The 26,673-nt window shown below is 36.8% G+C and overlaps 1 protein-coding gene across 6 annotated transcripts in view; it reads left to right on the top strand.

Moving 5' to 3' along the window:
- The window catches only part of ATP6V1H (ATPase H+ transporting V1 subunit H), a 119,367-nt gene that overhangs the window by 90,923 nt on the left and 1,771 nt on the right, over positions 1 to 26,673 (top strand). For 4 of the 6 annotated variants that reach the window (XM_034650129.1, XM_034650127.1, XM_034650126.1 and 1 more), the window contains 2 exons: positions 221 to 334; positions 15,450 to 15,488. In XM_034650129.1, coding sequence (XP_034506020.1) covers positions 221 to 334; positions 15,450 to 15,488 — 153 coding nt within the window. The remainder of the gene's footprint in view (positions 1 to 220; positions 335 to 15,449; positions 15,489 to 26,673) is intronic. The other 2 variants (XM_034650130.1, XM_034650128.1) reach the window with 1 other exon arrangement.

Genomic DNA, 26,673 nt, shown 5'->3' with positions numbered 1-26,673 from the left:
GGATTCCCCAGTAGGAATTCAAAAGAGAAAATACTGAATATGTTAAATCTGTGATTCAGGAAAAGTGATATAAAAAAAGACATGTGTTGGTTTACTCACCTATATTGTAACTTTCCTCTTTAAAATCCTTTGGCACGTTGGTATATGGGCTCTCTGCCAACTAACAGCATGAGTCAGCAAGGAATTGCAGCATCTTCACAAAGTGGCTTCTGTTCCGCAGGGTCATTGAACAGCTTGGTGGGAAGCAGCTGGTCATGAACCACATGCACCATGAGGACCAGCAGGTTCGCTACAACGCTCTTCTGGCGGTGCAGAAACTCATGGTGCATAACTGGTATGTGCTGGCTTTTTCTTTCCTCTCCCACACTGATCTGCAAGCTCTCACTTGCCCCTTCCAAAAGTTCTCTGATAAATGCACTGATGAATGATAGCTTTTTAAATCAGCAATTTTGTTGAAATATCTAGAAATATATTTTAATAATCGAGAGCAATGATATTTTGGAAAGACCAACTGCCCTGATGTTCTCAAAAAGTGTGTATTCAGAGTACTGATATCAAAAACAATTCCGGAAGTAACTACAAGGACATTTGTGGCTTAAGGGAATCCATCTTTTTTTTTTTTTTTTTTAAAGATTTTATTTTTATTTATTCAATAGAGATAGAGACAGCCAGCGAGAGAGGGAACACAAGCAGGGGGAGTTGGGAGAGGAAGAAGCAGGCTCATACGCAGGAGCCTGATGTGGGGCTCGATCCCACAACACCGGGATCACGCCCTGAGCCGAAGGCAGACGCTTAACCGCTGTGCCACCCAGGCGCCCCGGGAATCCATCTTTTTTGGAGTTGAATGGAGTCCAGTTGGATTACTGATCAGAGGCTTNCACAACGCCGGGATCACGCCCTGAGCCGAAGGCAGACGCTTAACCGCTGTGCCACCCAGGCACCCCGGGAATCCATCTTTTTTGGAGTTGAATGGAGTCCAGTTGGATTACTGATCAGAGGCTTTACAATTTTGCATGGTCTAACTATTTAGCATATGGTTAACCTGAACAGTTTTTACTGCTTCATGTGAAACACTTTTAAAAGCTGATTGATCAACTAAGATTCAGCTCTCACATTTCATTCATTATAGCCTTTTGCTTTTGAAGTAGTGGAAGTCATGTTTTTCTCTCATTTGTTTTTATTTTTTGAATAAAAATTATTGACCTTTTTGTACCCACTTAAAACAAGATAAATTGAAGAGTGACTGTTCAGATATAATGGTGAGCCTTTTGTGTCCATGATGGAACAAACCAGAATTCCCTTTGCTATGGCTGTTTTTCACTGTGGGTTGGGTGTTGAGTGCCTCCAGTAGCTCTACTGAACAGTTCACATAACTCTCTGTTCTTCACCATTTGGAAGGATGCTTTGGGGTTGGGCTGTTTTGTTAAAGCGCAGCAAACAAATACACATTCGTTGTAACTGACAATACCAGTACCAGTACTTTCAAAGGAAAGAATTAATGGTGCCTTGGAAGGAGTGCATTTGAAAGATGCAGGCAGTACAGTATAGGGGACTATCCAGGAGCACTGCTGTGGCATCATATATGAAATATTATGATATTGCCATTTAAGCACTTTTTTTCTATAAATACTGACATTTATGCACTCTTTCAGTAACCACCTTTTGAGCACTTTGTACCCTGCGTGAAATGCTGGGCTAGAGAAATGATGGAAGTAGGTGCAGCCTTACATAGAATGAGTAGAGAAGGCCAAAATAGCTAAGCTGACACTGTAATGGTAAGGAACCAGCCATACAACCCAGGTGTTAGGGGTAAGCATTTCAGGTAAAAGGGATGAGAGGGAAATGACTAGAAGCTTGGCTTCTTTAAAAGCAATGTCTGGGGATACTTGGTTGTCCAGAGACAATGAGGGGTGCTGGTGCTACTGGTACAAGTAGGTAGAGGCCAGGGGTGCTGCTAGACATCCTACAACGCATGGACAGCCCCCCACCACAAAGAAGTGTCCTACCCCGTATGTCAATAGTGCCAGGCATGAGAGACTCTAATTTGAGGGTGGTATGAGGGCCAGCATGGAACAAGATGGGAAAGGAGAGGTTGTCAGGGAACCGATCGTGTAAGGTCTTGTGGGCTACGATTTGACTCTTCCTTTTACAAGATGAGTTGAAAGCCATTGAAAGATTTTAAAATGGGCGAATGAGAAGATTTGATATATGTTTTAAAAAGATCTCTGAGGCTACTCTCTGGTGAATGGATTGTACACAGGTAAGTGTGAAAGCAAAGGACCATTTTAGTAGGTTCTCATTGTGATTGAGAGTAGAGATGGCTAGTGACTTGGATTAGAACACTGAAAGTTGAGATAACAAATAGTAGATGTAAACTTGGATAGATTTCAGGGCTAGTGCTAGCCTCGCTTGATGGACTGAAAGTGTTTTTACTTGCTTTCATATACTCAGTGCAAGAAGAAAGGGATCAAGGCGGAGGGCACTCAAATGTCTTTTATATCTTTAGCAGGAGGAAAAACATTTTAAGGGTGTCAGTGAAAACAGAATACTCGACTGGATTTCTCTCCTTGTTTTACTTTACCACGGGCCACATTTTCAACATGAATTATTTAATAATTTCATATCTCTTGGTTTGTTTATGCCTCTTTCTTGAAATTAGTTTAAAGAATGTTGGCATTTAGTAGAGTTTGAGGCTGCTGCTGCAACCAGCAAACTTATATTTGCCTTCTGTGAAACACAATTTTACTTTCCCTTTTTGTTGAAATTAAAGTTGCTGAAGTGTAAGTCCTATTTTGTTAATAAGAAAATTTTATTTTAATAGTTCTTTCTCATGAAGGATTTAGTCTTGGGTTTAGGTTTTTTTTTGTTTTTATTTCTGATGTGGAAGAAAAGGTGGGTATGAGATACGATGCTAACCTTTTTTGTTTGCTAGTGGAGACAATTTTTTGGTTGAGAATTTTTGTTTAAATGATCATGTATTGAAGATGACACATTTGCAATTGGAATATTTTCCTTGAATTTAGGAACTTGATTTAGTTTCTCAGTACATTTTTCAATGTATGATTACGAAAGAAAAAGTAAATATCTTTGTAGCCAGAAACTGGTTTCTTTGCTCTCTGTCACTGACTAGCTGAGGAGAGAATATCCTTTTTCCTCCTCTCTAATTATGTGCTAAGCTCTTTTTAACTTTGTTGGAATTATGATAAATCTCCTTTGATGGAGAAGCTTAATGTCAGTATTTTCCTATACTTTCTTTTTAAAAAAATTTTAATCTGAAGAAAAATTTTGTTGTGACATATACATTTCCATGTCTCTTTGTGCCAGAGAATGAAAATTGCCCAAGTTAATAGCAATTTATTTAAATGTTAGATTAACATGAGATCGAATAGAATGCAATTTGGAAAGTAAATCTTCTGCAAAGTATATCCCCAAATGTAAAAGGGATTTTGAATCTATGTCTTTATGCAGGTATCTAATTTGTCTTCATTAAATCATGCTGGTGGAGACTTCCTTTCTCTTTGCCTAAAGCACACTCTTCCCCCCCACCCCCGAAAATATGGCACTGGTGTCCTAAAGATGTTTATTGATTGAATCTTACAAAATTCTCTTGAAATTGTTTATTTTCACACCAAATACATGAAAACAAGAAAACAGTTGATTTTGTTTCCTTTTAGCATTTTGTTTTAATTAAAATGAGTTTCTATAAATGATTTATGTTAGTACTATATAGTGAAATAAATTAGTTGAACATAATTAAAATATAATAAAAGTAGAATGAAAATCTGCCTGAATGCTAATAGCAGCTTTTCATGACATTTTTGCATGTTTATCTGTACTCATTGTTTTGCTCCTAGGCCACACTTTCAGATTTCCCACACACTCTGGATTTTCTTTCACTTTTCTACCCTACATGATTTTTATATTTTTTTTGATGTTGCATTCCTCCTAAAGCTTCTGTATATGAGACTAAGTCATAATTTTGGATATGGTAAAGTAATATTTATGTTTTACTGCAAGGAATTTTTTTGTTTTAAATATAAGTTTAAAATTACATTTTAAGTATAAATTGGATACTTATAAAATTATAGAACTGAGCTGTCTATAGATTTTGATTTTGATTCTTATTTTAAGGAGTTAAATATTAAGCTTTTGGTAATGTAGAGATGGATTTGAGTTTATGTAACAGGGAGTATAGAGTTGTGTATCATGTGAAAATACTTAATTCATTTTCACGATTTTATGGTTGATTTCAAAATTATCATGAATTGCAGTTCTTAGCATAGTTAGTGTTTCTCCCCTTTTCCTGTGTTTACATGGAATGATGGAATACAAAAAACCCTCATTGATGTGGGTGGGGAGTGGATGGAGGCTGGAATCGAGTTGCCGGGAAGGGAGAGGACGGTCGGCACACACCCATGTCTCCTCGGTTCGGGAGGTCTTGAGCACATCAGCCCTGCTTACAGCCCTCGTTCTAAATGCTCTTCCCTTATTGGCTGTGCATTCGTGCTGTGCCCCTTGTTCTTTGATGAGCGCTGGATTTTTATATTAATAAATTTGCCAAAATATATAAACAGTGAAAATGTACTCTAGAGAACTTTTATATATACCCTCAGTTTATACTTTATAATTCAACATCATAAAATGTCATCATTTTTCTCCTACAGAATGATTTTAAATGTAATCAGCCTCTAATTCAGAAGCAACAGTATGTGCATATGGACAGCTCAGGACTTCAGGAAAGAAACACTGAATTTTGTAGGTAGAGGATCTCATGTAGAATTTTCTATTTGTTTCTAGATTATTTTTCAGTCTTTTTTAAAAGCAGAATAATAAGTTGTAAGAGTGTTGTTCTCTCCAGTTGTTTTATGTGTAGGTAAATAATGTAACAGAGAACTCATCAGGCCAAGTGTATGAGTGATAGTACTTTGTTCTCTGATGTTTATGTCTGCTAAGAATATTAGTTATTCTGTAGGTACATAGCCATAAATACAGTGATTAAAATAGTTACTTTTGAACTGAACTGAAGGATATAAAAACTTACGTGCATTAGTCTTTTAGCATTAATAATCATGTTACTAAAATACTCCATGTGATTTTTAATAAGCATATAACATTTCCAGATTTAACATTTTCCAGGATTAATTTAGAAAATTGTGGCCACCCTTTGGGTGCCTGGAATTTTCCACATTATTCATACAGCATTTTTAGTGGAAGAATCTTTGAAAATGTCTTTAGTATCATGTTTGTGTATTTTTCAAAAACAAATATAACTCGATTAAAAAATATATCAAAACCAGTTCCAAGTAAAGAAGAATTCTTTATAGCCCATTGTCTCACCATCAAGTTGGTGGCTAAAGTTGCTTCTACTTTGCTAGTTAGAGATGTTTTGAGACTGTACTAAATTGTCTGGACACTACATACCACTTAATTACAATTGATTTGGAGATGCCAGCATAACATAAATCTTAAATTGTTGCAAAGTACCAGCCTAGATAAACATTTGGAAGAGGTAGATAACATTTGGACAGTAAAGAATAAAAACCACTGATGGATAATGGAGTCTCTGTACTTTATAATTAAGATAAAATCAAATGCAGATTTCACGCATAAGTGCATGTGACTAGTGTATTTGTGGATCAAATTCATGTTGTGGTTTTGTTTGATTAGGGTTGGCTTTTTAGACAGACAGACACCTGATTGGGGTTTTGAAGGATCAGTTAAGCGTGGACAAAAGAAAAGCCTTGTCTAATAAGGGGAGGCAGAGAAAAATGAACTAACTTGCTTTGCTTTTAAATGCTTTTTCTTCTTTTTCTTTCAGGGGGTGGGACAGTTACATTTGTGGTAATATATATATTCATATATATTTCATTTCATGGGTTTTGTGTGTTTGTGTGTGTGTTAAATAATAGAATAAATAAATAAATAAAGCTCAATAGAATAGAGTATGCCAAAAATTCATCTGAGAGATTTAATTAAATTTTTGAATTATTTTCTTTTAAGTATGTTTCCATTTAAGTATGTCATCCAGACGTTGCCTCTTGATGGGGAAAAAAACCTCACGGGTAACAAATGAATCAATAAGTTTTCATCACCACTGAAATTTGGAGGTATAGATTAAAAAAATGGTGATAAGCCTGTCATCTTAACAAAGACAGCTTTTAATGTAAATATCCTTTAATTACATTTTTATAAAATTTCCTTTTTAAAAGAATTATACAGGCATGCATTAGGTACCTACTATGTATATAACCCTCACCGTGAATTAAATAGTGTTCACCACCAGTCCTTGTTATTTTTAAAAATGAATTCAGTCAAAAGCTACCAAAGAGTTAATATAGGGGCCAGCGATGTTCCTAAAAGATCAGGTTTCTTGGACAAACACAGTATCCAAGTTCTAGAACATTTCCCTGTAATTCTCTGTACCTTCAGAAGCTTCTTGCCCCACTTTCCTTAAGGGCAGGTATTTGCAGATGCCTGAACAAAAATAGTGTCTTGGACGACAGTTTCCCCTGCCTTGCTAAACAGCCCAGAAATATCTTATGAGAAAACATTTTAGCATTTGGTTAAACACTGTGCTGTTCTATTTGTATCCAGTTACTTTCCCAATTGAGGGAGTGTTTACTGTTATCTCTGTAATTATTACTCTTGTCTCCGGTTTAGGCATGGACAGGAATACTTATTAGATGATTAAATATGTGCTAAAATAGGTAGGAAGTAGAAAATAAGGTTATAGCACACAGGTTCAGTGCAGTGTCGTGAGGGCTGTGACAGAAGTATGAGTAGGTGTCACTGGAGCTTGGGAACTATGCCTCATCTTTCCTGGGCTTTCAAAAGGGAAGTTTTCCTGAGGAGTCAATGCCCGTGCTAAGTCTTAAGGATCAAGAAGGAGTTAGTTGGTGAAGATGAGGCTAGAGTATAGGAAGGACTTCTAGGCAGAGGCATTCTGTCAGCATGCTGTATGTGAGAAGCCCCAGGGGTGTCACCAGAACAGAAATTGGGAGCCTGGGAGTGGCTGAACTATCGCTAAAAGGTCACCTTTGAGGTCACGTGCTGCGTCCAGTATTTCAGGAAGATTTAACACAACCAAAGTAATCTGAATACCAGTTTTATTTCTTCTAGGATTTTTTTTTTATTACGTCAGGGATTTCTTTTTCTCATGTAATGTGAGCTGTCCTTGTTGGCAAGTCCAGAGCTGGTATAGCCAGCTGCTCAGTGAGTGAGTGAGGTTATAAAAGAACCAGGATTGTTCAGCTTCCTGCTCCCCTATCCCTAGGATGTAGTTTTCACCTTCCTGGTTGCAAAGGAGAAGGGAAATATGAAAAGAAAAAAGTTTTATTTTTTTAAACGTTTTAGTTGGAAAAGAACTTAAACTACTGAAAAGTTGCAGGAACAGTACAGTGAACTGGTGCTTTTTTCCTCTAGATTCGCCACTTGTTGACATTTTGCCGCATTTGTATGTTTTCTTTCTTTCTCTGTCTCTGTCTTCCTGTCTGTCTCTCTGAAGTATTTTGAGACTAAGTGGCAGCCATTATGACCCTTTAGCCCTAAATGCTTCCGCACGTAACTCCTAGGACCTGGGTTACTTACATCACCATAGCACAATGATGTGCTCCTGTAATCTGTAGCTCATATTCACATTTCCTTGTCTATTGTTTGTACTGTTGTCTGTAGCAAATATGTTTTGTCCAGTCCAGGATCACACACTGCATTTAGTTATCCTGTTTCTTTAGTCTTATTGAAATAGAACAGTTGTTTGGTGTTTCTTTGTCTTTTTTTAGCATTGATATTTTTAGACTACAGGCCAGTTGTTTTGTAGAATGTCCCTCAATGTCCCTGATGTTTCTTCCTGACTAGCTTTAGGGTATGCATTTTTGGCAGGAACATCACAGAGGTTGATGTCATGTTCTTCTTAGTGTTTTTATCAGGAAGCTCTTGAGTCAGTTTACCCTATTATTGGTAGTGTTAATGTCCATCTGCTTAAAGTGGTGTAAGGTTTCTCTACTGTAATGAGCTTCTTTCCCCTTTGTAATTAGTAAGTAATCTTTGGGGAAGTCCTTGGGGACTGTAAATACTGGTTGTGTTTCCCAACAAACTTGCACTCATTTTTTAACATCCAGTGGTACTTCTTGCAAGAGTCAATTATTACTGTCACAATTGCAAAATACCTTTTGGGATTTTATTTTTTATAGGTGTAATGTAATGCCTTTGAAGTCAGTAGTCTATACTTATCAGTGTGTAGGACACTGAATCTGGAGAAGAGATAATATAACAATCAGTGAAGGATCTTGTGTGGGTTGTGCTGGGACACTGGAGGAGCAGGAGAGAATGGCTAGGTACTTGACATTCCAGAACTTAGCACTCCTGAGCCAGGAAGAATTTTGTCTTATGTCTAGTGTTTTTTTCCTTCTAACACCTAAATAGTATTTGATAAGTTTCCCTTCAGGTAGTGATCTTGAGAGAAATGTGACTCGATATCAGCTTCCTATCTTAGTTATTTTTTTTGGAAAATGACATTATTTTTTTTTAAAGATTTTATTTATTCATTTGACAGAGATAGAGACAGCCAGCAAGAGAGGGAACACAAGCAGGGGGAGTGGGAGAGGAAGAAGCAGGCTCATAGCAGAGGAGCCTGATGTGGGGCTCGATCCCATAACGCCGGGATCACGCCCTGAGCTGAAGGCAGACGCTTAACCGCTGTGCCACCCAGGCACCCCTGGAAAATGACATTATATCTTTGATCTTTTCAGGAGTGTTTTTATGATAGACTTTGTAAAGCTATTAGAAAAACGTTTCTTAACTGTGCCTTTCATCAGACGATAGTAATAGAGGTTTTTTTTGGCACACCAAGAGTGTTGTGTTTTTTTAATGTATTAAAACATAAACACGGTTTTAAGAAAGTTTAATCATCAGGTATTTAGATGACAGCAGACATCTGTTTTCTTCAGACATATTAGACATATAAATGAGGTGTCTTATTTGGTAAGGTGGTTATACGTTGATGGTTAGTGTGTTAGTAATGTTATTAGTAAAGCATAATTTTGAGACTGCTTTTTCATTTGCCTAATTTTGTTTTGCCTACATAAGAGAATTGTGTGTATATGTATGTGTGTACAGATGCATTACTTATACCTATTTTTTGTATATCCTGCATGTCAGAATCAAATATATCCAGTTTATTATGTTTTGACAGCCTACAGCAATTTGGCTCTTTTTCTTAAGCTATTTTAAGTAAGAATATGTGTTCTAATTTGTTAACTTATGTTTCTGTTAAAATTGAAGGGTGGTAAAAATTTATTCTTAGATGACAATAAAAACTCTTTGCAGTGTTTTTTGTAGATTGCCAATAGAAGCCGCATGTTTAAATAAAGTGCAGAAGCTGCACAAGAAATAATGTAAGTGATAAAATTATAGAAACAAATTAGCCACTGGAAGGTTCTGTGAGAGTGAAACAGGAATGTGATTGGTTCTAGTATACTAGTGAAAGAGTACCTTTGTAAACTCCAATCTGAACCTCTGTGTATGTGTGCTTTACTTCACCAGGAATGGCTTATTTGCAAGAAACAAAAAACCTACTTAAGTTAGCTTAAATATAAGAAACTCTATTATAAAAGGATGTCAGAGTAGCTCACGGAATCCAACAATGGGTGAAGTCACACAGTTTCACTGAAACTGGGAGCCAGAAAGTTGGCGGGAAGCAAGGCACCAACTTTCCCCACCTCCTTTTCCTCTGGCCACATGGGTTCTCACTTCTGTAGCCCATCTTTTTAGTTATTTTCTGTAGGTTGGCTTTTCTGCCCAAGGTTGCTCCACGGTTTCAGGCTAACCCTCAGTGTCTTCGTGATTGTCTACTTGAGCTTTCTACAGTGAGCTGCCTCAGTTTGGGTAGCCCTTCCAACTTCCCTGCTTCCTGCTGGGCCTGCTCCTTGTCACTTGTCTCTTCTGCACCTGATGAAGGAGGAACAGTATTTGAATGGCAGTGAGGAGTTGATTTTTTTGGATCTATGAATTTGATATCCTTGTATTATAGCCAAAGAGAAATCCAAAAGATAGAAATAGAGGTTTGGAGTTCCAGAGCAAGATGTGAGCTAGAGTTTATAGAGCTAAAGCAGTCATTAGAGGATTTGAAGTCATGGCAGTAGATAAGATTACCCTGAAAACATGTGTAGAGCGGGCTTTTTCCTCCAGGAGGTGTTTGGATTAACTCCCTGAAATTGTATGCAAAAGCCTGTGTATAAATATTTTCTGTGGGCAGGGTCCATGCTTTTCCTCAAATTTGCAAAGGGGTCTGGGATCAAAAGGAGGGTAAGAACCACTGTTAGAGACTGAGACAAAAGTAATAAGGTGTTGACAGAAGAGGAATAGATTTTACACAAGGAGGTTGGGGGTGGGTGAAAGACTGACTGATTCTAATGAGAAATGGCTACAAAATTAGGAGAAAACCGGGAACATGTGCTGTTAGGGAAGCAAAAGAAAGAGTATATTTCAAGCAGGATTGAGTCAGTGGTGGGCAGTGTAAAATACTGCCAAGGGAACCAGGAAGGGGAGAAATGAACATGCACCTTGGATGTGACAGCATGAAAACCATTGGTGCCCTGGGCCAGGGCATTTGGTGACCATGAGCAGGCAGATTGCCCCAGGGATGGTGAAGAAGTACAGCAAGTCATTGTGGTCATTCCTTCTAGAAGCTTCCTTAGGAGATGCAGGAGGAAGGATGGTGCTGGGGGCGGGGGGCTGAGGTAGACAATGGATGTTTGCTGTCATCACTTGTTTTAGTATAAGAAAAGTTTAAATGCAATTAGAGGGAGTTAGAGTGGAAGAAACTGATGAGGGGAAGGCCCTGAAAAGGCAGGATGGGGTTGTTACTTGGAAAGGTGATTTGGTGGGGATTGTCTACTATTAACTGTGTAGACAAACCTCTCTGCCAGTACTTCTTCTCTTGGTGAGATTAAAACTCTTGTCTAAACCAATTTAGCAAATAAATGTTTATTGAAATGAATTGGTAAATTGGGGAGGGTAGGTGTCCAATTTGTGCCAACGCTGCCTGACTCCTAAGCCTTAAGTCAAGCATCTTCCCAAATCTTTGTAGAAGTAGACCGATTATGGGTTATAAATATTTTAATAAAGTAAATACAGCTCTCATCACAGCTTTCAAATTTTATAGTTTAAATTAATACTGTTTGCTTCTTTTGGGGTATCTTGGCTTTTTAAATCATGTGGGTTTTCTCTTTTGGTTAATCATTTTTCTTATCATGCCCATTTAATGGTAAAGTCAAGAAAATGACTTGTATAACTTAAATAGATTAGTTTAAAAACCTATATTAAACCTATATTAAATATCCATTAAAAGTTTTTCTACAAGTAGTTATTTTTAACCTGGCCATTTCAAGACCTGTTTTTTCTTCCCCTAAGTAACTGTACGTGTTTTATTATTTATCAACATACTTCTTTCTTTCTTTTTCTTTCTTTCTTTCTTTCTTTCTTTCTTTCTTTCTTTCTTTCTTTCTTTCCTTTCTCTCTTTCTTTCTTTCTTTCTTTCTTTTCTTTCTCTCTCTCTCTCTCTTTCTTTCCTTCCTTACTTCCTCCCTCCCTCCCTCGCTTCCTTCCTTCCTTCCTTCCTTAATGCATACACAAGCAGGGGGAGAGGAGCAGAGGGAGAGTGAGAGAGAGAATCCCAAGGAAGCTTCATGCCCAGCACGGAGCCTGACATGGGGCTTGATCTCATGACCCTGAGATCATGACCTGAGCCAAAATTAAGAGTCAGATGCCCAACCAACTGAACTGTCCAGGTGCCTCTATTAGCATATATTTTGAAGCACCTTTTTATTATTTATAGTCTCTTTGACGTAATTTTTCTCACAATTCTCATTTTTTTAATGCCTGAGGATTTCAAGTATACAGAAGTTATTGTTGGGTGATAGCAGAACATGTTAGCTGTTTGGGCCTTTGTTCCCTAAATAATATTCTGAAGTTCCTCCAGGTATCATGGTAGAATAGTATCTATTTACTGTTTGGTAGCCATGATTTACTTTAACCTTGTTGATTTGTTATCTCTGTAGAAATAAAAAAAAAATTAAGTACCTTGGATTTAAAATATTAAATATAGTAAATATATACTTAAAAAAATTGGGACTGTAAGAATAGACATTTTATATTGTGACAAGTAGAGACCAATTAGTTTCCTGAAATAAAATTTTAAGTTGAAGCTTTAGAACAAAAAAATGGAGCTCCCAATTTGGAGAAAATTGCTAGGAGAAATTATTGTACTTTAATATCATGCTAAATTAGGGTGAATATGATAAATTATAGACATACAGGTACAGGTTGATTATTAAATATAAAAGCAAATATAGGGGTGCTTGAGTGGCTCGGTTTTAAAAGCTTCCGACTCTTGATTTCAGCTCAGGTCAAGATCTCAGGGTCATTAGATCGAGCCCTGAGTTAGGCTCTCCACTCAGCAGGGAGTCTGCCTGAGATTCTCTCTCTCCTTCTCCCTCTGCCCCTACCGCCTGCCTTCTCCCTCTCTCTCTCAAATAAATAAATTTTTAAGATCAACAAATAAAAGCAAATGTATAGGTTTGTCTGTAGAACAGAATATTTACTACCAAAAATATTCTCATTTGTAGCATAGCACTAGAAAATAGGTAGCTATTAGAGTAGCTGCTATTTTTTTTTACTTGAATGGTTTTTGGCACAGTTTTGAATATAAATTGTGGCCTGAAATGTTTAAAACAAAGAATTTTGATTTCCTCTACATTTTGCTAATGAAAAATTTAACTTTATGTTTTCTCCACTAAATGATTTATCAGTGATTAATGCTCTTCAGAGCAAGTTGCTCATAATATCGTGTTTTTAGAAACATCATTAATATTCAACTTGAAATCTAGAACTCTTCCCAAATGATAATATAAAAGCAAGTCGTCACATTCTGGCATTTTTTCCCCAGCTATTTTTGTTTGATTTCTGCTCTCCTGTCTCTTTGCTTAACTAGTCTTGAATAATATACTAATTTCTCAGTTGGGATAGATGATAGTATTATATGATCATAATTTGCTGACTATTTTCTGTGGTGCTTAAGGTTTTCTGTCTTGTTTGTTGTAAAACCTTATTTTGTTAGTTCTGGCTGGACATCTCAGTCAGCCTTTGTGCTCATCTCTGCATGGGTGAGAATTAGAACAGACAACACATAAATGATGAGCTATCAGGTGGAAAAGGTGTCAAAGACTGCCACATATTGAAGCAGGACACTGAGGAAAATGTCAGAGTTTCAGTATTTGGAAAAAATCTGAGTTCCTCCGTCTGTCTGGATTTATTTAAGTTTGTAGATAAACTGTTATCTTAGCATATTTTACATGCTAGGTTAATTGACCTAGTCACATACACTTGTGTTAAAGCCCATCTGTATCTGTTATAGATACTCATATTTTTATTCAAGAGGAGAAATAATGGGAAGGGTAAGTTAATGATAAGCAAATGATATAACAGAGACCCAAAATAACAGTAGTTGAAACACGACAAATATTTGTTCTATAGTGTCTCTCATGAAGGATGAGGCTAGGCAGTTCTGAGTTAGTACAGAGGGTTCTGGGCTTCTTCCAGCTCAGCATGCTGCCATTCCTAGGGTGTGGCCCTCATCCTCATGGCTGTGGGTGGTGGTGGATGGGCCAGGCAACTGGGAGCCTCCTAGAATTTGCCCCCCAACACTTCTTATACCTATTGGATCATTAGCCATCAGGGAAATTCAAATCAAAACCACACTGAGATACCACCTTACGCCAGTTAGAATGGCAAAGATAGAACAAGGCAAGAAACAACAATTGTTGGAGAGGATGTGGAGAAAGGGGATCCCTCCTACATTGTTGGTGGGAATGCAAGTTGGTACAGCCACTCTGGAAAACAGTGTGGAGGTCCCTTAAAAAGTTAAAAATTGAACTACCCTATGACCCAGCCATTGCACTACTGGGTGTTTACCCCAAAGATACAGACGTAGTAAAGAGAAGGGCCATATGCACCCCAATGTTCATAGCTGCATTGTCCACAATAGCCAAATCATGGAAGGAGCCGAGATGCCCTTCAACAGATGACTGGATTAAGAAGCTGTGGTCCATATATACAATGGAATATTACTCAGCTATCAGAAAGAACGAATTCTCAACATTTGCTGCAACATGGACGGCACTGGAGGAGATAATGCTAAGTGAAATAAGTCAAGCAGAGAAAGACAATTATCATATGATTTCTCTCATCTATGGAACATAAGAACTAGGATGATCGGTAGGGGAAGAAAGGGATAAAGAAAAGGGGGGTAATCAGAAGGGGGAATGAAACATGAGAGACTATGGACTATGAGAAACAAACTGAAGACTTCAGAGGGGAGGGGGTGGGGGAATGGGATAGACTGGTGATGGGTAGTAAGGAGGGCACGTACTGCATGGTGCACTGGGTGTTATACGCAACTAATGAAGCATCAAACTTTACATCGGAATCTGGGGATGTACTGTATGGTGATTAACATAATATAATAAAATAAAATTAAAAAAAAGAAGTTTAACTCCCAGAACTTAAATCTGCTTATGTAATCTTATGTATTAAAAGGATAAATATGTGTTTTGATTTTGATTATTAGGTTTTGGGACCCATATGACCTACCTCCATTGTCACAGATAATTGAGGAAGCTGTGATTACGTTTGGGGGTTCATGTACTTTTAAAATCCCTTTTTCCTTTTAAGTGTTTTAGAAAAATTCTTTGTAATCCCTTGAAAGTTAATATTTGGTAATCCTTATGGAAATAGGCATTGCCAAAACTTATGATTTGATGTTTGAATTGTTTATGAAATTAAAACCACTGAAGTAGTTATACTACTGATTTATTAGCTGAAAGAATAGCTAGTTGTAGATTTTATTTAGATGAAATTCACTTTACTTTAATTTGAAAGCTAGTTTTTGACAGAGAAGGTCGATGATGATAATTGGTAGCTTCATTACTCTTATACTTAAAAAATTTATATTGGACTTCCGAATTTGAAGAAAGCTAACTTTCCTGGTTATTTTTCAGGGGAAAGTTAGACTGTTCATTGAACAGTAATATAATGCCACTGCTGTGTAGAGTGTGACAAGCACATGTTTCATTGTAACACTGTGGGGAAAGACTGTGTGGTCATGTGGAGAGTGGGCCTAACCTAGGCCTGGGAGGGTCCTGGCAGAAGGGATGTAGGAGCTCTTGGTAGATTAGGAGGTGGTAGCTAGTGAAGGGAGAGGGGGAGAGTAGGGTGTGTGTGTGAGGATTCCAAGGAGAGAGTTACATATGCATATATATTGAGGTCAGAGAGATCCCGATCCATTTGGGGAATTTCTACTGGTTCTAGACAGGTGGAGTTTGGTTATGAAGCTGAAATTATAGTTGGAGATCTAGTAGTGGCCAGATCATAAAAAACCATCTTTGCTGTGCTAGGTTTGGACTCTTTTCTGAAGACTGCGGAAAACTACAAAGGTTAGTAAAAATAATCACAGTGTCATTTTAGAAAGACTGTTTTAGAAACAGTAGGGGCTGGTGAAATTGGAGGGTTAGGCTGGAGGGAAAAATACCAGTAAGGAGACTACAGATTTAAGCCAGGTGGTGGATTATGAGGATGTCCATTTAGTGAGGCAAGGTCAGGGGTTGGAGAAAATAGACTCTATGAAACCTGGAGATAAGTTGGATATGGGGAAGAAGAAGGAGTTGACTAGTGACTCTCAAGGTTTATAGTTGATATTCTTAGTTATGAAACAGAATCAGACAAGCAAACCGAAAAACTCTTATCTCCTTGCAGGTTCTATTCCAAATTTGCCTAATATACTTTATTCTCCAAATAGCTCAGAGATTCATTTCAGGTGATTATAAATTCATATTGGAGGAACAACTGGCCCACATGTTTTGATTTATTTTAGTTTTTGCATATATTGTGGGGAAATGCTTCTCTAAAGAATAATTCTGTAGGCTTAGAGAACCTTTTAAGCTTAATTATAAAGCTAATTTAATACACTTTCCACTACATATCATTAAAATGTTGAACTTGTCTTCTAAAATATTGTTTTGTTTTGTTTTTTTACTGTGGATTTAGTTGAGTCTTCTTGTGTTATAAGCAGATTCTAATTTAAAATAAGTTTAAATTTTGTTTGAGCATTCTGCTAATAATGAACTGATTTAGTTTATGAAATATTTGGTAGGTTTAACTGCTGGCATCTTTGTCTCATCTGGTGTTTCAGAACATTTTCTTGTTAGGAGAAAAAGGCATTCTTTTTCAGGTTCTAACTTCCCTGTAGGATTCGTCAGCTATTTTCATTCAACAGTTATTGACCTCTTAGAGTATGCCAGGCACTAACCTAACACTCAAAGAAGATAAATTGACATTCTTTCTATTGTCATGTGCTTAAAAGTCTTAACCTTCTAAATATAATTCAAGAAAAAAGAGTCTGTAATAAGCCTTAAATATGGACTTTGCTTACTTACTATTTTAGGAATAACTAATGTAAAATAAACTTTCTTCTTAAAAATCCTTATAACAGCACAGACATTTTTGCCACATTGCATGGTGCATAACTAGATATGTATGTAATAGAGTCATTTAGGGTGTATACTCTGCATTGCACAGATTACTTTTGGTTATAACCACGTGCTGATTAGGAACCAGCGTTTAAAAAATGAAAAGCGGGGACTTCTGGTTTCTGGTTCTGCATTTAGGGAGCTTGGAAGTTGCCACTCCATCCTAACAACAAGTAAAAACCGAACAGACTGGAAAATCAGCAACCCTTCTTGGATACATAAGAAAGGAGAAGACATAGGGCTAACAGCAGCTCTCAAGATTAGCGAGAAATATAGGTAACCTTCAGAGAGTTTAGGCATACTGGAGCAGACCCATAAGCAGAAACCGGTGAGGGAACCAGTGCCTGGGTTGGAAAACCTGAACTGTGCTGAATTTCAGGATGCTCAGTGTGGGCAGGTCTGAGCGTTAAAAACTAAAGGGGGACCAAATCATAGTAGGTCCTTACCATACAGTGAGATTTATCTCTAGAAGTTAGAACAGATTCCCACAGTAAATATCTGAGAAAAATCCCCTAAGGCTTCTGGCAGGAGCAGGGGAAAGGGAACCATCTTGAAATATGCCGGAGTACCCTGTTTTTCTTAACAAAGCCTATCCTCAGGGGAAACTGGCTAACTAGAGCCTGACCTGCTGGGATATTATCAGAGTCTGTCTGGCCTGGGGAAGGGAAATAACCAACTTTAGCTCACTCTAGCCATTCTGTCCCACCCAGGACGGGAGAAAAAACCCTGAGAAACACTTGTGAAGTTCACAGTTCAGAAGCCATGGATCAGTAAAAGACTGAGACTTAATCACAGGGCAATAGAATGCTTCCCCTCCCTCCATCTCACCACCACATTACTGAAGGTTTATTTATAGCATTTTTTTTTTTACCTAGTACATCATGTTCAACTATCAAGAAAATATTAAAAGGCATACCAAAAGGCAAGCACAGTTTAGAGAGACAATACGTATCAGAACCAGCCATGGTGGTGGTGGTGGAATTATCAGACAGGGGATTTTAAACAACTATGATTACTATGCTAAGGACTCTAATGGTTAAAGTAAACAACATGCAAGAACAGGTGAACAATGTAAGCAGGGAAATAGAAGTCCTAAGAAAGAACCACAAAGAAATGCTGTAGTTAAAAAACACTATAATAGAAATGAAGAATGCCTTTGATGGGCTTACATCAATAGAAACCTCCAAAGCCTAAAAGCAAAGAGAACAAAGACTGAAAGAACCAGAATAACCAAGGACTGTGGGACATCTACAAAAGGTATAGAATACATGTAATGGGAATGTCAGAAGGGGAAGAAAGAGAGAAAGGTACAGAAGAAATACTTGAAACAGTAATGACTGAGAAGTTCCCCCAGATTAATCACAGACACCAAACCATGGATCCAGGAAGTTCAAAGAACACCAGGCAGGGTAAATGCCAAAAACCTACACTGAGGCATATAATTTTCAAATTACAGAAAATCAAAGTCAAAGAAAAAAATGCCAAAAGAAGCCAGAGCAAAAAAAAAACAAAAACAAAAACAAACCAAGACCAACCCCCCAAAACCCCCAAAAACCAAACCCCAAAAAACACTTTACCTATAGAGGTACAAAAGTAATCACATCTGACTTCTCAAAAACCATGCAAGCAATAAGAGAGTGGAGTGTGTAATATTTGAAGTGTTGAGAGAAAAACCCCCACCACCTTAGAATTATGTATTCTGCAAAATTATCCTTCAGAAGTAAAGGAGAAATAAAAATTTTCTCAGATAGACAAAAATCGAGGGGTATTTGTTGCTAGCAGATCTTCCCTGCAAAGAATATGGAAAGAAGTTCTTTAGAGAGAGGGAAAATACTAGAGGTCAGAAATTCAGATCTACATAGAGAAAGGAAGAACACCAAAGAAGGAATAACTGAAGGTAAAATAAAAACTTTTCTTCTTCTTAATTAATGTAACAGCAGTTTGTTCACAATACTAATAGCAACACAGTATTTGATTCTGTATGCTTGTGTGTGTATATACTTATGTACCCTTATACGTAAGTGAAATTGATGACAGCAGTGTTTTCACACTACCCATGAAGTGGTATAGTTTTATTTAAAAGTGGATGTGGATTAATTGTAAATGTATGTTGCAAACTCTACGATAGCCATTAAAAAAGTAAAAAAAATATATAACTGATACGCTAAGAAAGGAGAGAAAGTGGAATCATACAAAATGCTCAGTTAAAACCACAAAAGGCAAAAAAAAAAAAAAAGAGTGGAAGACAAAACTAGGAGCAAAAAAACCAAGAGCAACAAGTAGAAAACAATAATAAATATGGTAGATATTAATCCAGCTATCTCAGTGGTCACTTTGAATGTCAATGGTCTAACTGTACCAGTTGAAAGAGATTGTGAGTGGATCAAAAAATATGACCCAACTATATATTGTCTATAAGAAATCCACTTTAAATAGAAAGACAAATATAGATCAAAAGTAAATAGATGGAGTGCCACGCTAACAGTAATAAAAAGAAGGCAGGAGTAGGGGTATTTATTTCAGACAAAGCAAACTTCAAATTAAGATTTCTCAGGGATACAGGAGGGCTTTACATAATATAAAGGAGTCAGTTCTCCAAGAAGATATTGTAATTGTTAACATGTATACACCTGACAACAGCATCAAACTATGCGAGACAAAAACTGAGAGAGCTATAAGGAAAAATAGATGAATTTACATTTATAATTGGAGACTTCAACATCCCTCTCTCAGAAATGGACAGATCCAGCAGGTAGAAAATCAGTAAGATCATAGTTAAACTCAATAACACTGTCAGTCAACTGGATATAATGGATATCTATAAACTACTTCAACCACCAACAACAGAATATACATTTCTCAAACTCATGGAACATTCCGCAGGCCCACATTCTGGGATGTAAAACCCACCTCAACAAATTTAAAATCATTCAGTGTCTGTTTTCAGACTACAATGGAGTTAAACTAGAAATCAATAAAAGAAAGATAACTGGAAAATTCCCAGATATATGGGGATTAAACAACATATTTCTAAAGTAATGTATGGGTCAAAGAAGAAATCACAAGAGAAAGTAAAAAATACTTTCAACTAAATGAAAATGAAATTATTACTGACCAAATTTGTGGGATATAGTGAAAGCAGTGCTTAGAAGGAAATTTATAGCATTCAATGCATATATTAGAAAAGAATAAAACTCAATAATTTAAGTTTCCAACTTAGGAAATGAGAAAAAGAAAAGAAAATTAAATCCAGAATAAGAAGAAGAAAAGAAATTAGAATAAATCAAGGAAACTGAAAACAGAAAATAGAAAAAAAAACCCAGTGAAACCAAAAGCTGGTTCTTTGGAAAAAAAAGCAATAATATTGATAAGCCTCCAGCCAGGCTATCTAAGGAAAAAAAAAAGGCACAAATTAATATCAGAGACAAAAGAGGGGACATTACAGCAGATGTTATGGAAATTAAAAGGATAATAAATGAATACTGTGAATAATCCTTTGCACACGAATTTGATAACCTAGATGAAATTTCAAATTCTTTGAAAGACACAATCTGCCAAAACTCACAGAAGAAACAGATGATCTGAATAGGCCTTTATTAAAGAAATTGAATCAACAACTAATAATCTTCCAAAACAAGAAAGCATCAGGCCCAGATGGCTTTACTGTTGAATTCTACCAAACATTTAAGGAAGAAATTAGACCAGTTCTCCACAGTCTCTTTCAGAGGATAGGGTAGAGCAAATATTTCATAACTCATTCTGTGAGGCCAGCATTACCCAATTACCGAAACCAAAGACATTACATGAAAACTATAGACCAATATCTTTCTTGAACATAGATGCAAAAAAATCCTCAACAAAAATGGAATCCAACAATTTGTGTAAAAAGAATTCTGTACCACAACCAATGAGATTTATCCCAGATATGTAAGGTTGGTACAGCATTCAAAAATCAATTAATGTAATCCATCACATCAACAAACTAAAAAAGAAAAATCACATAATCTTATCAATAGATGCAGAAAAAGCATTCACCAAAATCCACCACCCATTCATGATAAAAACTCTCAGTAGACTAGGAATAGAGATGAACTTTCTCAACTTACTAAGAATATCTACTAAAAAAAACAAAAAACAAAAAAACCCTATAGGGACGCCTGGGTGGCTCAGATGGTTAAGCCTCCACCTTTGGCTCAAGTCACGATCTCCAGGTCCTGGGACCGAGCCCCATGTGGGGCTCCCAGCTCAGCAGGGAGTCTGCTTCTCCCTCTCCCTCTGCCTCTCCATGTGCTTGTGCTCTTTCTCTTTCTCAAAGGAATAAATAAAATCTTAAAAAAAAAAACCCTATAGCTAACATCTTACTTAATATTGAGAAACTGGAAGCTTTTTCCCACTAAGATCATGAACAAAGAAGGATATCCCTCTCACATGTGACTCCTTTTTTGACATCAAACTTGAAGTCCTTGCTTAATGCAATAAGCAAGAAAAGGAAATGAAAGGTATACAGATGAGAAGAGAGACATAAAACTTTCTTTGTTTGCAGATGACATGATTATGTAGGAAATCCTAAAGATTTGACATAAGAACTTTCCTGGAACTAATAAGTGATTACAACAAGATTGCAGGGTTCAAAGTTAATACACAGAAGTAAATCACCTTCCTATATATAAGCAATGAAAAAGTGGAATTTGAATTTAAAAACAAAGCCATTTACCCCCCAAAATGAAATGCTTAGGTACAAATCTAACAAAATATATATAAGATCTATATGAAACAAACTACTAAACTCTATGAATGAAATCAAAGAACTAAATAAATGGAGAGAGATCCCATGTTCATGAATAGGAAGATGCAGTGTTACGAAGATGTTAGTTCTTCTCAACTTGATCTATAGAGTCAATGCAATTCCAATTAAAAACCCTAGCAAGTTATATATCAACAAACTGATACCAAAGTTTATATACAGAGCAAAACACCCAAATAGCCAACACAGTATTGAAGGAGAAGGACAAAGTTAAGAGGATTGACATTACTTGACTTCAAGACTTACCATAAACCTATAGTACTCAAGACGGTGTGGTTTTGGTGAAAGAACAGGCAAGTATACTGTATGGTGACTAATATAACAAAAGAAAAATTAAAAAAAAAAAAAGAACAGGCAAGTAGGGCAATGGAACAGAATAGAGAACCTAGAAATAGACCCCTACCAGTATAGTTAACTGATCTTTGACAAAGAGGCAAAGCAATACAGTAGAGCAAAGATAGTCTCTTCAACATATGGTACTGGAACAACTGGACGTCCACATATAAAAATAAATCTGCATAGCCCTTACACCCTCCACAAAAATTAACTGAAAAAGGATCATAGACCTAAATATAGAATGCAAAACTATAAAAGTCCTTGAACATGATATGGAAGAAAACCTAGATGACCTTGGGTATGGTGATACCTTTTTAGATACAATGCTAAAGGCATGCATGACCTTGTGAAATAAATAATTGAGAAGTTGGGCTTCATGAAAATTAAAAACCGTGAAAAATAATGTCAAGAGAATTAGACAAGCTACATATTGGGGGAAGTATTTGCAAAAGACATATTTGATAAAGGACTGTTATCTGCAATATATAAAGAACTCTTAACACTCAGCAATAAGAAAACAGCCTCAGTAAGAAATGAGCCAAAGACCTTACCAAACACCTCACCAAAGAAGATACACTGATGGTAAATAAATATGTGAAAAGATGCTGCACATCATATGTCATCAGGGAAATGCAAACTAAAACAAAAATGAGATACCACTGCACACCTATTAGATTAGCCAAAATCTGGAACACTGACATCAAATCTTGGCCAGGGTGTGCAGTAACAGGAACTCTCATTTATTGCTGGTAGGAATGCAAAATAGTACAGCCACTTTGGAAGACTATTTGGTGTTTTTTTTAATCAAACTAAATACATCGTTATCATACGATCCAGCAATTATGCATCTTGGTATTTACCCATAGGGGTTGAAAACTTAGATCCAGACTAAAAACTGTACAGGGATGTTTATAGCAGCTATATTCATAATTGCCAAAATTTGGACGCTACCCAGCTGTCCTTCAGTAGGTGAGTGCATAAACAAGCTTTGGTACATCCAGACAATGGAATATTATTCAGCACGAAAAAGAAATGAACTATCAAGCCATGAAAAGGCATAAGGGAACCTGAACTGCATAGTACTAAGTGGAAGAAGCCGATTTGAAAAGGCTACATGCTGTATAAATCAACCGTGTGACATCTAAAAAAGGCAAAGCTGTGGAGACTATAAAAAGATCAATTGTGTGGGGAAGGAGGAAGGGATGAATAGCTGGAGTACAGAGGGCTTTGAGACAGTAAAGTACTGTTTGATATTATGATGGTATATGTCATTATACATTCACCCAAGGGCATAAAATGGACAGCAGCAAGAATGGACCCTGTGGTAAACTGTGGACTTTGGATGATAATAATGTGTCAATGCAGGCTCATCCTTGGTAAAAAAAAAAAAAAAAAAAAAAATGTGTGGGATGTTGATAGTGGGGGAGGCTGTGCATGCATTAGGGGCTGGGTGTATATGGGAAATCTCTGTCCCTTCCTCTCAATTTTGTTGTGAACCTAAAACTGCTCTATTAAAACAAGTCTTAAAAAAAAAAAAGATAAGGAAAAGGAGTGTCTGCTGCCAACTTTGATGCTTTGAGTGGCTCAGTGCGTTGCATTTCATGGCTGTTGTTGGAAAAATGATAAAGTATGAAAGACAGTGCTGATCTAATGATAAAGCTGGTGGTAATAGGTAAAGAGGGACTATTCTTGAAAATAAGCTAGAGCTAAAGAAACTCTGGATATTTAGATTTTATAGCTAGTTTAAAATGATTTGATTGTTGGAATTCCTGTGTGAAAAATAACTTTGTGATTGCAAACTTTGCCTAAATTGCTTTTATAATAGACTTTAATGCAATTGATTTTTAAAATGTTCATGTTTGTTTCGTAGGGCTTGTAGGGCCAGAACTCACGTAAATAGAGTCTACTTTTAGAATCACTGACCTCTTTAGAGATACTGCTAATTCATTAATCTTTGAATTTAGATGCTGTTAGGAAATGAAATGGCTGGTGGTTATGAAAATGTATTTGAGAAATAAATGGAGGACTCATGTTGTGATGTTCTTAAGCTCTTTACTCTCACATCTACACAATAATATGTCCTCAGCCAGTGGGAGGTAGAATTGGAAGTATTATATAGTGATTAAGACTCTGAGTTTTATCAGACAGACTTGGGTACAAATACCCTCCTGCCACTAACTAGTTATTCTAACATTACAACATGTCATTTTCATTGCTAAACTCCAGTTCCTTATGTATAAAAACGGGGCTCATCTGTAGCTTTTATGAGTATTATGGTGGAGGGTAATGTACATCAAGCTGTTGGTGCAGTGCTAAGTCAATAGCAGGCCCTAGGAAATGGTACACCTTGTGGTGGTCACTATTCCTAGGTTGAGATTTTTAAAGTATTGTGGAAACACTTTGACTCTATGTCTCTTAACTATGTAAATCAGATGGAGATGGGAGAGGGCCCTGTGATTTTTACATAGTTTGGTAGTTAGGTAGGAAACTTGGTTTGTAAAAACAAAATTTGCTTTGTGTGTGGTACTGAAAATCATGATAAAAGCTGGAGGAATAACCTAACTTATAACTATAGTGAACTAGCATTATAAAAACCAGGCCTGTACAAAATATCTAAATTTTATTTGCTTTTTACCTAATAGAAATCTGTGTTGTAAGCTAATATAAAGTTCATATTTAAAAAAAAATTGTTTTCATACATGCAGAGAAGGGTATTTTGTTTTTTATTTATATTATACCCATTTGTTTTCCAACAGGATAGGCAAAGATTAAGAGAAATACAATTATGACTCAGTTGTAGTTTTAATAATTATTATAATAAACTCACAGAAAGATGTGGGATATAGAATTGTAGGTCCTTCATAATTTTAGTTATGAAAATTTACACATCAAAAGGAGACTAAAGAAAATAATACAAAAATGATAGTAACCATGGAATTTCTACTGAGCTTTTTGGCAACCAAGGAAAAAGAAATAAGGGAGATTGTAGTTTTCATAGATTAATATGTTTGTCAGGAGAAAATTCACTTTTTTCCTGGCACTAAATTATATAGGCGAAGTCACCATGTGTTTATATTATGTAAGTCAAGCATGTTAAATGATATCATAGTGTGTCTTCAACTACGGGTTTTTTTTTCTTTTTTTTCAACTGCAGTTTTAAAGGAAGAATAAAAATGTTTGACTACTTAAACAGCCCTAAGTATAGTAAAGGTTTGACACTTAATTGTAATATGATGAAGGCCTTTCTCTCCTAAGAGTTAATATACGCCGAGTAAACACGTCCTGGTGCACTAGGTGCTAACAGCTTGGAACCTAGATAGCTAATGTCATCTTCAGACTGCCTCTTTCAAGCTCTGTATAGCTTTCTCAGGAACTAGAAAGCAGTTTTTTAGTATTATGGTTGGTGCCAAGTATAGATCTTTTATGGCCATTGACAAGAGAATAAAGTAGGTACTTTTTTTTTTTAAAGATTTTATGTATTTTAGAGAGAGACAGAGAGAGTGCCCATGTGAGTAAGCATGAGTGGGGGAGGTGCAAGAGGGAGAGGGAGAGAGAGCCTGAAGCAGACACCCACTGAGCATGGAGCCCCACGCTGGCTCAATCTCACAAGATCATGACCTGAGCCGAAATCAGGAGTTGGACACTTAACTTGACTGAGCCACCCAGGTGCCCCTCTTTTTTAAGATTTGTTTTTATTTATTTTAGAGTGTGCCTGTTTGTGCACCCATGGGAGGAGGGGCAGAGGGAGAGAGTCTCAAGCAGACTCCCGGCTGAGCATGGAGCCTCACCCAGGGCTCAACCCCACAACCCTGAGATTATAACCTGAGCGGAAACCAAGAGTCAGATGCTTAACCAGATCTTAATATGTCAGTGTTTTCTCAGCGTGCAGCATGGTCTCTTTTGTGAGCTACCTTGTGCTTCGATTTTTTTAAAAGGGAGTAGTCTTTAGACCGTTTCTTTTTTCAGTTTCAGAGATTTAGAATCCCAAATGATTTAAATTATGGATGAAGTTAGAGAGGAGAAAATATACTTCTCAAATTTTGCTTTTTAGAAGTGAAGATTTAGTGTCAAACTCCTGTGGATTTCTGGTACAAATTGGTCACTTTCTGAGCAAATTATAAGTTGAATTTTATTCTTGTATTGATCTTCAGGTACAGAGAGACAGACTGACTAAATACTTAGATTAATTCACTTAAATTAACTCTTCTTGAGTCCTTTTTATGGATACATTATAATCCCTTGAAGTAAAATCCATAATTATTTTACCTTTTGCCTGCCATAATGTTACCTTAACCTGAAGAAATTATTCATACTCTTTTATTATTTTCTAATGTATAAAATTAGGATCAGTGGCTGCTTTCACACCTTTTTGGGCTCTTGGCCAGGCAGCTTCACAGTATTAAAGAGAAGAGGATCTGAGCCCTGGCCAGGCCATTTGCTCGCTTTGTCCTTGAGCATGTTATTGGAAGTTTTCTGAGGCTCCATTTAATCTGCTGTAAATGGAGATACCACTTCTCACACGGATGCTGTAAACGTAGGAGGATAACTTGTGGGAATACCTACAAGCAAGTTTCCACGATGCCTTGTAATAATGTGTGGATTGTGGCAACCGTCTCGTGTTCTCGGCCCCAGGCACTTGGTGCCAGAACTTCCCTATGGCTGGGGTTCACAGCGAATTCAGAGGCAGGCTTGGGTGAATCTTGGGAATATGTTAATTGACTACATGTTGCCATTTGACAGGAAAGAAACATACTATAACATTTTATAAGCCAAGTTCAAAGGAGTAGATGTTTGCCAAAGCTTTGTGTAGGCTAGGGTCCTTTTTCTGCAGTTAGTATCTTTTTCAGTTGGGCCTCAGGTCAACTCTCTCTGATATTTTAATAACTCATATGCCATTGCAAACATAGTAATTTCAGGAAAGCCTGAGGAGGAGATTTGATTCTTCTTTCCATG

Source organism: Ailuropoda melanoleuca, unplaced genomic scaffold (genome assembly GCF_002007445.2).
Source record: "Ailuropoda melanoleuca isolate Jingjing unplaced genomic scaffold, ASM200744v2 unplaced-scaffold11384, whole genome shotgun sequence".
NCBI lineage: Eukaryota > Metazoa > Chordata > Mammalia > Carnivora > Ursidae > Ailuropoda > Ailuropoda melanoleuca.
Note: the sequence above shows the minus strand (reverse complement) of the source record. Positions and strands in the feature narration are given on the sequence as shown.